At 42.9% G+C, this 10,673-nt stretch overlaps 3 protein-coding genes across 4 annotated transcripts; 2 read left to right on the top strand and 1 right to left on the bottom strand.

Moving 5' to 3' along the window:
* The first annotated feature begins 819 nt into the window (after nucleotides 1-819).
* On the top strand, nucleotides 820-2,443 carry LOC105039670 (uncharacterized). 2 transcript variants are annotated; one of them, XM_010915898.4, is made up of 3 exons: nucleotides 820-1,062; nucleotides 1,176-1,343; nucleotides 2,050-2,443. In XM_010915898.4, exons 1-3 carry the CDS (start codon nucleotides 923-925, stop codon nucleotides 2,288-2,290), a joined length of 549 nt encoding a protein of 182 aa, XP_010914200.1. In that variant the 5' UTR covers nucleotides 820-922; the 3' UTR covers nucleotides 2,291-2,443. The 2 variants fall into 2 exon arrangements, with proteins under 2 accessions (XP_010914200.1, XP_010914199.1); XM_010915897.3 differs by having other exon boundaries at nucleotides 836-1,062; nucleotides 1,173-1,343.
* A 1,599-nt stretch (nucleotides 2,444-4,042) lies between these two features.
* Nucleotides 4,043-5,893, top strand: LOC105039669 (pentatricopeptide repeat-containing protein At3g61360). Its single transcript, XM_010915896.4, has one exon. It carries the CDS (start codon nucleotides 4,271-4,273, stop codon nucleotides 5,708-5,710), a length of 1,440 nt encoding a protein of 479 aa, XP_010914198.2. The 5' UTR covers nucleotides 4,043-4,270; the 3' UTR covers nucleotides 5,711-5,893.
* A 164-nt stretch (nucleotides 5,894-6,057) lies between these two features.
* Nucleotides 6,058-10,358, bottom strand: LOC105039668 (nifU-like protein 3, chloroplastic). Its single transcript, XM_010915895.4, has 4 exons — nucleotides 10,030-10,358; nucleotides 9,809-9,887; nucleotides 9,435-9,730; nucleotides 6,058-6,425 (listed from the first exon to the last, which is right to left on the bottom strand). The coding sequence occupies exons 1-4, from the start codon at nucleotides 10,138-10,140 to the stop codon at nucleotides 6,234-6,236; spliced, it is 678 nt and encodes a 225-aa protein (XP_010914197.1). The 5' UTR covers nucleotides 10,141-10,358; the 3' UTR covers nucleotides 6,058-6,233.
* Nucleotides 10,359-10,673: the final 315 nt, after the last annotated feature.

The following is a 10,673-nucleotide window of genomic DNA, read 5'->3' as shown; positions in this document are numbered from 1 at the left end:
ACTAGCTATGTTTGCTAGCTGTCTGTTATTTTGAAAGTACCCTGCTTAGCAAGGAAACTGCATTCGAGGGGGTATTCGTGGTTGCCATTATTAAGCTCGGGAGGGTTGGAGTGAAGACTGCCGGAGATGGAGAGCTCCGGAATGCTTGCTCGGTGGTGAACTAGGATTGGATGAGAGGGCACTCGGTAATAGTCACAGCTAGTGATCAAAGAAAGCATAAGAATGGCACTGAGAGCTGGGAAAGCATCAAAATTGCAACCGCTCATGCAACACTTAATTGTCTAAGGATATTTTCCTCAAACATGCAGCCAAACAAAAATTATGAAATAATTGGAATCTCTTTCAATACCATGGAGAATGTTGAACACAATTTCTGATGGATGGTTCATTAGTGAAATATCTTTGGGTGGTAGACATGCTTAACCAGGGAAAATTATCCTACATAAGTGCAGTCTTCTGCAAAATCTTTTAGCTCAAAGACAAGTTCCACAAATTAATTTAACTTGTAGCCAAACGAATTAAAATAATTCGGACTTAAATGTGACCTGATATATGAGATATTTTTATAGTCGGTACCATCGTACACAATAAAACCATAACCATCTAGAAAATCAGTTAATGTCATTGCATATGACATGCCATTCTAATCGAGACAAACGCCAGCAGAGAATAATAGTTCACCAAAGTTTATCAAGCTAGGAGAAGGGAAAAAGATCTCCTCCTCTTCAAACTTCCACCAGACCATTGTCCTCCATCCACGTGGTAAGCTTCCAATCGCTAGAGCCTCAGCCTACTTCTCCAGTTCTCCCACCTCTTCCTAGAAAATGCCACAGTTAATACAAAAAGGAAAAAGAACAACTGATACAAAGACTCTGAGCGAGGGAAGAAGAAGGAAGCTTTGTCCTCACCAAGCAAGAAGAGCATGGCTTTAGCCTCCCCTCAGCATGCCTTCCTCACAGGCAACCCCCGCTTCTCAATTCCCAAGCCCACAAGGAGGTCACTTCCACCCCCACTGCTCTCATTCCGGTCTTCCATGGAAAAAGAATCAGGCTCATCATCCGGGTATAACCATGAAAATCTCCCTTCACATACTCCATCCCAATACTTAATTTTTCATTGCCAGTTCGGTTGGTGTCTGATGATATATAATATTTGTATTATGGATTGAACAGCAGAGGTGAGACAAAGTTGGCTAAACTGGCTATTGTCACCTTGGCAGCTGGTGTCCTCACTCTTGGGTCCGTCCATGATGCCATGGCCGCCAAGTCCGGTGGCAGAGTTGGAGGTCAGGCCTTCCGGTCAGCTGCACCAAGGTCATCAGGACCGCGAATCAACAATTCAAGGTAAGGCATGGACTAGTTTAAATAAGAACCTGAACTTCTAGGAATATCCAAGTTAGAAGATTTTTGATCGAAGAATTCCTATTAGTCATCAATTTAAATGTTCTCTCTTTATGCCACAGTTTTATGAGAATCCTCAGCCATTTATCATATGGGCATATAAAGCAGAAATATTTGTTCCCAAGTTCAGCCACCAAATAGATCTACTAAGCTCTTACTTGATAAGAGAAATATTGCACCTTTGGGACCTAGAATGGTCAGAAAGCAATCATTGGTTTGGATATTTGGAAGTAGAAGCACTGAAAGTATTGGCGGGATGGGATGCAAGAATTCAGGAGGAAGGTGAGGATGTAGTGAGTCCCTAGGCACAAGATTTTCCTTGATCAGATGTTTCTGTGATTCAAGTCCTCCGATATTAACCCTAATCACAAGATGTACCCATTCCATTCTCACTCGATTCCCTTCAGCAGACCTTTACACTTGTTTAGTATATACTTCGGAAAGTCTATTGAAATGACAGAAAAAAAAAAAAAAAAAATCCTCATCGAATTCCGAAGTTCAATGATACACCATCCATGTGGCTCTTTTGTCATATAATTCACACTTCCTTTTCCACCATGAAAACTATCATAGCTTCCACCATCAAACATATTTTTAATCACATTATTAAGGTTTTCTAATTGATGGCCTAGCGTTCCATTTTGGACAGGACTAATGTATTCATCAACCCACCACTGGCACCGCCTCTTATTGGAGGGTATGGCTATGGGGTACCATTCTACGGTGGATGGGGCTGGTCTCCTTTCACATTCTTTGCACCGGGCCCCAGCGTTGCAGTAGGTATTGGAGGAGGGTTTGATGTATTTGCTGCATTCATAGTTCTTGGAGTGATTGCAGCTGTTATCAGAAGATTTACAGGGCGTGGAGAAGATGACGAGGATGACTACTGATGCTATGCCATCATCTGTATAGCTACATCTGTATCTAAGTGACACCAAACTACTCCTTTTTCGTATTCATGACTACTATCTTTATTCCTGAAAAATGTATTCTAAGAGAGAGAAACAGTACATATATAATTTTATCTTGTTGCAATTATAACATGTATCTATCTCATTTCAGAGGTTACTATAAAACTATAAATTTTTGCTGCATAACAACAACATTTATGCAATGACTACCGGAATTGGTACCGGTTCCTGATAAACCTATGGTTGTATTATTTCCGTTGCTAGAGAGATTTTGCACTCATCAACAAATGTGGTGCAAAATGATTGGTGTTGTGGTGTAGAGAGGGTTTTTTTAGCCCCACATCAGTTATGAGTCAAGAGGGAATATGATTTATATGGATTGTAACATTTTCTCCCAACGTGAGGTGTCTTTTAAAGGACAAAACTGTGAGGCTCTAAATGACCAAGGCCCACTGAAGCCCAAAGATGGTCATGAGCCAAAGCGGACAATACCTCACGTATGCGGAGATCCGATCCCTTGACTCATAACCGTAATATTGGCGCCGTATGTGGGAAAGCCTCCTATCCACACATACTCCCTGATGTAGAGAGGACCTTTTTAGTCCCACATCGATTATGAGTCAAAAGAAAATATGGCTTGTATAGATTGGAATCTTCTCTCCCAATGTGAGGCATCTTTTAAAGGACAAAACTGTGAGGCTCTAAATGATCAAAGTCCACTGAAGCCTAAGGCCCACTGAAGTCTAAAGATGGTTATGAGCTAAAACGGATAATATCTCACGTATGCGAAGATCCGACCCCTTGACCCATAACCGCAACATTAGATAGAAAGGTAGGCAAATTTATTTGCTGAGCTCGATGGAGAGTATGCAATTTCGTTTCTCATTAAGCATTTCCATCGATGGTGGTTCTCATGCGTGGTTTCGGGCAAAATCATCAGCCCTTAGCCCCTTAGGAATGAAAGGAGTTAATTTGGTTCATCATCACCCATGGGCCTCTTTGTTCCTCCCGTCTCACTCTATTGGGTCTTTAGTGATGGCGTTGGTTTTTTCTCTTTTACACTTTATAACTGGAGTCGACTCGATCTTGCTTTGAATTGACACTGCTGCTGCTTATGCAGCGACCTATATGGTGTTTATCACCTAGGAGACCTCACATCTAAGTTATTGTAAGGTCAATTTTAATAGCAATTTCAGAGGCATTTAGGGTGGAGCGGGATTTGTGATTTATGACTCCGATTCTAGATTTATGCCAGCCGATGGGAGCCACCTCCTAGATGGCACTATTCCAGTAGCATAGCTACAAATGGCCTGAGTAGGTATCTCCTTCACAAGGTTGAGGTTTGGAGCAAAAAGGCTTACGATTGAGGAGGGCTTGGCCACTATCATCAACTACGGGAGAAGTTGAGTGATGCATCCACTTCTCATATTTGGTGATTAATATAGGATTGCTTCTCAATTGACATCAGAGCATCATGAGACCAATAGTATAATTGATTGGATGGTCTTATTTGCAGTGGAGTACATCAAAAGAATTACTTGGACTAAAACGACGGATCTATCTATGGCATTCCATGATATTTTTTTTTTAATCTTTTGGATGTATATATATATATATATATATATATATATATATATATATATATATATATATATATATATATATATGAGCGATCTATCCTATCAAAAAAAAAAAAAATCTTTAAGGATTAGAGATTAGAGTAGGCATTAGATTCGAACCAGAATCAGAACCAGAACCAAATGATATCACCCTCCTCCCGTTTGGTACTTTTCACTCCAAATAAGAGATTTTAATTCAAATTCGAATATTGATAGATGAAAAGATCAGTATTGAATAGTTTGGTGGGTAAGCCCATGATTAGACCATCCCTCGCCATAAAAAAAAAAAAAATACTCGCGTAACCTTTCATCCCCTCACACACAAATTCACGAGTACCTGATGAACCTCTGCGAGAATACCGCGGCTCACACCACCACCACCCTACTCCCTCTGCTGCCTTCCGCCGCCGCCGTCGACCGCCTCGCGAAGCTTATCAACGACCACCCGCTCCCCCTCCGCCCCCTCCTCCTCCGCCACTTCTCCTCCTCCCTCCTCCTCGACCCCCTCCTCCGCCGCCTCTTCGCCGGCCACGCCCTCGCCACCAAGGCCCTCGACCTCTTCCACTTTTCCCTCCGCCACCACCACCACCCACCCCCTTCCCCCTCCGCCCTTTCCGCCACTCTCCACCACCTCTCCCGTGCCCGCGACTTCGACTCTTCCTTCAACCTCCTCGAAGACGTCGCTCGCTCCTACCCCTCCCTTCTCTCCCCCAAGCCCCTCGCCGTCCTCCTCTCCCGCCTCGTCAAGTTCCGCCCTTTCCCCGAGGCCCTCGACGCCTTCGACCGCGCGGAGCGCACCTGGGCCCTGGCTGGCCTCGCCTTCGGCGCCGACGAGTTCAACGCCCTCCTCCGGGCCTTCTGCGCCCAGGGCCGCGTTGCCCAGGCACGCGCCGTCTTCCGCCAGCTCCACCACCGCTTCCCTCCCAACGCCCGCACCCTCAACACCCTCCTCCTCGGTTTCAAGGAGTCCGGCCACCTCGTGGCGCTCGACCTCTTCTATCACGACATGCTGGCCCGGGGGTTCGAGCCCGATGCTGTCACTTACTGCATCCGGATCGACGCCTACTGCAAAAAGGGGCGATTTTTCGATGCTTTGGAGCTTCTGGAAGAAATGACGAAGAAGAACTGCACGCCGACCGTCCAAACCATGACCACTCTGATCCATGGGGCCGGCATCGTGAGGAACCCTTTGCGTGCCCGCCGGCTGTTCGACGAAATGGGTGAGAGAGGACTGAGTCCGGATAGAGGATCTTACAATGCTTTACTTGGTTCCTACACGAGGGTCAGGGATTTGAAGAGTGCAATGGAGCTTTTGGATGAGATGGAGGCGAAGGGGATCGGGCTGGACGACGTGAGTTACTACACTCTGTTCTGTGGGTTCAAGAGATTTGAGGAATTGGACGGATTTTGGAAGCTCTATAGGAGGATGATGGAGCGGGATTTTGTACCGAGGACGAGGACAGTGATGCTGCTGATGAAGGTGTTCTGCGAGAATGGGAGGGCCGACTTGGGGTTGGAGTTGTGGAATTATATGGTAGACAAGGGATGTTGCCCTCACCGGCATGCATTGGATTTGTTGGTGACTGGTTTGTGCTGCAGAGGGAGGGTGGAGGAGGCTTACCAGTGTTTTAGGCAGATGGCGGACAGGGCGTCAGTGCCATCGGAGAGAGCTTTTCGGGTGTTGGAAGGGTTTCTGATGCGAGGCCAGGCGATGGAGAAGGTGGAGGAGCTTGGCCACATGATGAAGGGACTGCAAGCTTTTGCACCTTCCTCCTGTTAGATGATTAAAATTCTAAGTTGTTCTCCAGGCAGCACAAGAAGAAGAAATGTTGTAACATAGAATCTCACTTGAGAATTCAATACATTGGAGAGCTGGATATGATAAGTTATAACTATGGCGAACATAGTGTGAATCCAAATTCTTGATCACGAATTGATGAAACAATGATAAGACTTGAAGCTTGATTCTTAGGTGAATGAGTGATGCAGTTATTCTGAAATGACCGGGACTAAAACATCTGCAAATGTTCCTTTTGCTAGATGATTGAATTATGGGAATTTTGTCGATGAGCACGCACATAAGAGACCCATAATCCCCTAAAAAACCCATCCATGGAGAGCTGAATGTAGCAAAGTTAAATTATCTCATACGGTGTAAAACTGTGAACAATCCCAGTTACTGAAAGTTATTCAATCCAATGACAACACTTAGACCCTCTGCGATGACTGAACAACTGATTGCTTTGTGATTATACAATATATTAAAATTGCTTGAGGACATTTGGGACTAAGAATTAAGATTACTACTCTGTCAGCTGGACAGCTGCGATTGAGGGAATTTTTTCTCTTAGCTTCTGCGTCAGAGCTACACGGACAGTCATAACCCCAGCAGCAGGTCCGCTCAATCGAACCTTCACAGCATAGCCATCAATCTGAACAAGCTCCAGCAAACCACCTCCTGTGCCCGAAAGATAGGGCCTTATCTCCGCAAGAATCTAAAGATGAAACTAGGTTCCATTAGATGAAACATGTGCAATCATCCAACATCACTGCTCCATGTCAATCATAAATCATGCAAGTCTACTCCCAAGCAGCAATGAAATGTACTTATTACATAAAAATCCAGTGAAAGTTATAGATTCAAGACAGGAAGCTAGTGACTGTCAATCTTTTTATTTATTTATTTATTTTTATTCTAATAAATTATGCACAAGCAGCTCTTCAAAAATCGAAGTTTCTGGTGACGAAGGACTGCCTGTGTCTCCAATATGTCCCTACAGCAACTATGAGAACTCCAACATAAATTACAGGTGTAGAATCTGAATTATGAGATTACTCCCGGAGAAAAGTACATAGTTATGATGGAAGCCACCCAACTTTCTAGTCCTTGTAACAAACAAGCATATATTTATAGCAATTATAGTTAATGCTCCACATAGTTAAATTAAGCTTAATCATAAATATAAGGTCCGTTGGTTTTCTGTGATATGGGTAATTGATCTCCATAGTTTTGCTTGTGTTTTCTAGTTTTTCTATTTTGCTACTAACCTGTGCATGCAGCCCATTCAGAAGTCCCACTCCAAAGTAAAATCAGGTGGAGGGTTAGAGTTTCAGTGAGGCCACGGCTTTGCATGCAGGAGTCAGAATGGCTTCTAAAGCTAGCTACAAGGTCTATAATGCACTAATGTGCTATAGTAAATAGAGTGGAACAGATTTTCCAATATATGGTTGTTGGAATGGGCTAATCTTATTTAATGTCAATGTGTATTACTTTTATCAGCTCTGTTTAGATTGTTTCAGACTGCAGTGCAACTGAAAAAGTGTTTCAAGCTGAATGATTGGTTGCTTAGCAATTTCAAATAGCTTTCAGTGAATGTCCCTTCTAGTAAAATTGAAACATCCAGCTTAGTCATGGAAATACTACAAGGATGAATCAGATTTGGAGCTCATTTGGTCTTTTGGGGCTGCATTCTATTTTTTAAGGTTCTTCATGAAATTAGGTATCTTTAAGGAAGAAGAAGATGATGTCCACCTTTCTTCATGCTTCCTATTATGTCAAATTTTGGCTGCTTTAGTTTGTATGGCGTGTCTCCATATTTTGCTCTGAAACTGGAAGTAGTTGTTTCTCATTTGATCAGTATCAGTAGCAATGGTCTTCACTATTTGAGCTGCCAAAAAAGTGTAATAAGCAAAACCCATATTATCACCTCTACAAGTCAGTTACCATAAATTTCAAGAACTCCATCCCCCACCCCTGCACCCCTCAACCCACCCCGTTCTCTCTCCAAAAGGTGGGCTTATATGTACTCCATATAAATTCCTCATGAAAATGCACATGCAAATGCTAGAATTGCAAAAGGAACAGACATATTTAACTTAGAACAGTACCAAACAAAAACAGTGCTTACTCAAATATGTCACCAACTAGTGTAGATACCTAATTTTATAAAGCAGAATCTTGTCGATCAGATTTGGCATGCTAAGTTGATTGTGTATATTGATGCAATTTCTTTGGTTTAATGATCTCCTGTCTGTATGGTTGCATATGAATATTAATAACCAAATATTTGTAGAAATAGGTTCATTTATGAACCTATACCCCAACTTGGCCAGCTCCAAGTTCCCTACATAATTCTCATTGAGGCTTAACTTAATCAACCTGCATAGGAGGTCAATATTTTTTTTAATCAAATTGTATAGGAGGTCTGTAATGCTGCCATTCACCACTTTACTTCTATTAACATGTTTTATCTGATCACTTTTCAATAGGTTCCATGGCCATCCAATCCCAACCCAAGAATTTCCTATTTATGAGTGCACATTATATGATCCACATCACTTATTCTCACAAATTATCTAGTCATTGCATATCCAGTCATGTAATGAAATCTTCTTTTTCATTTTTCTTGCTGAAATTTTTTCAGTTTCCTTCATCATTGCATACCAATTTTCCATGATGAAACCTCGTGGTTTCCTCACAGTATTTGTTCATTTCTACTTCAAGTTCCTATTTTTGATGCCTTGATTCTGATATGCTGAATTTGGTTACATGAGGCCAAATTCGATTTGTGGCAAGAAGAGATGACTTTCTCAGTCTGCAGAACATAAAAATTTGCTGTACATGGTTCTTACAAGGGGTCTATCCTAATTTCTTTCTTCACATGATGTATGATGCATCATCCATTGAGGTGAAATTGTGAGTACGAAGCATTACAAAATTGTTAAACTGTTGCATTAGATGTTAGAAAGAACAAAGGACATGGAGAGGTCAAGCTCTTCAGATGAAGAATGATAAATCTAGTCCTAAGCTAGAAAAAAACATATGCCACGCGCTACTTCAACACTAGGCACTAGTTATACAAAGTGTTCACAACTAGCTGAATTAACAGATTGACATTCATGTAGTTTTAGAATGTCTCGAGATAGCACATGACTAATGGCAAGCATGGCTTGTGGGAGACAACAAATCTTACTTCGAAAATTATCCACTACTTAGTTTTCCAGGATGGCATCTGCAGGTAAAATGTGATTTCAATTTTCTAGTATCCTTAAGATGTTGGGACTGTGGAAATTGGGATAATATGGATTTCCACAACCCTTTAAATTATTTGAGCTTCCTGTTTGCTTCTTCCCTTTAAATTATTTGAGCTTCCTGTTTGCTTCTTCCCACCTTCTCAATTGTGCGCAAGATAACTCATGTATAAGCATGTTTTACGTTGAAACAGTCGTAAGTTAACAGCCAAAACCTATGTTTGTTCAAACATTTTAGCATTTAAGCTAGTGAAAAGATTGTAGGGGCCTTAATGACTCTTGTTTCACCGATTTACTACTGCTGTTCATACTCACTCGACTAGTGAATAAAATCAAACAATTGGCAATCATTAGAAAAAAGTAGTAATCTGCATTCTAGGTTTGAAATGCACTATTTTCATCAAAAGAGAAGTTTAAATGCAGGATCGAAAGAGGGGGGCAAAAAAAGGCATCAAGTTACGGCAATTGCTAACCTTTTCTACGTTCTCCTCATTGAGATCGAGACCGGTCTCGGTATCAAGGATTTGCTCGACTGCCAGAATTTCAGGGATCTTGTCCATGAGGCGCGTCTCGATGCCCGTCTTCAAAGTCATCATCGAGCTCGGGCACGACCCACACGCCCCTTGCAGCTTCAACACCACGACGAGGCCGTCAATCTCGTGGAGGGCCACATTTCCTCCATCCGCCATCAAGCTCGGCCTCACCTCGTCCAGAACCATCTCAACATTCTCTTCAGTCAATGGCAGGACGCACACCGCCGAGCTCGATCCTACTCCAACCATCGGAATCCATTACATCAAAGAAAGAACCAGCCATCATCGTCAGAATAAAACTAATAAATGATTACCTGCCCCTCTTCTTCTTCTTCTTCTCCCACGATGCCGAGCGAATTGGAAAGAACGCCTGAGGTCGGTTTGGCCTCTGCTCTGTTTCCAAGTTCATCGGAATTACAGGAATGGATGAAGATTAGCAGGATGATTGGGTTGTTTAACACTACTTTCTCCATCAGACGGCCGAAAAGAGACGAGTATTTATTGGAATAATATGGAGCCAGGGAGAGAGGAGTACCTTGGGGAAGGTCAAGTGGGACGTAGAGATGCGTTGAGATGGAGGATGGAATGGGTTGATTGCTGCTGATGAGCTCAGTCCCTGCAGATGGGCTGACGACAAGAATCCCATCTATCTATCTATCTATCTATCTATTTTTCTCTTCTTATCCTCCTCCCTCCTATTTCTTCCCGCACTCTGATGGTCTATAATCCATTAATATGAGAGAAGGACGCTAGCTAGAGCAGAAGGGGGTGAGGAGGGGGAGGGGTTATAAGAGGGATTATTTCCGAAGTGTGAGTGGTCTGTGGATGGGATTCGTTCTCCTCTCTCAACCGCTGCTATGCTCTCCCTCTGCCTCGGATGAGAGACGGAGTGCCACGTAAACTTAATAGTTAAACCCGGACGCGCGGATGGGAAGATTTGTATGCGGGTACCGCGGATCGAGTAGCCGCGTACGTTCGGCACTCGCACAGAAGTACCTATGCGTGCCCGTTATGCCTTGACACTGTAATATCCAGCCCCCGACGGGAACACGACCTAGCGAACAGGAATTGATTAACTCTACACAAATCCTATTTCTTCTTCTCGTTTAAGGACGTTATTTAACGAACGAGGACTCATTAAGCCAACACGAAGCAGCTGATTGGTTTGATGATTATGAT

The sequence above is a fragment of the Elaeis guineensis genome, chromosome 1 (genome assembly GCF_000442705.2).
Source record: "Elaeis guineensis isolate ETL-2024a chromosome 1, EG11, whole genome shotgun sequence".
Taxonomy (NCBI): Eukaryota; Viridiplantae; Streptophyta; class Magnoliopsida; order Arecales; family Arecaceae; genus Elaeis; species Elaeis guineensis.
This window is presented reverse-complemented; position numbering and strand designations above follow the sequence as displayed.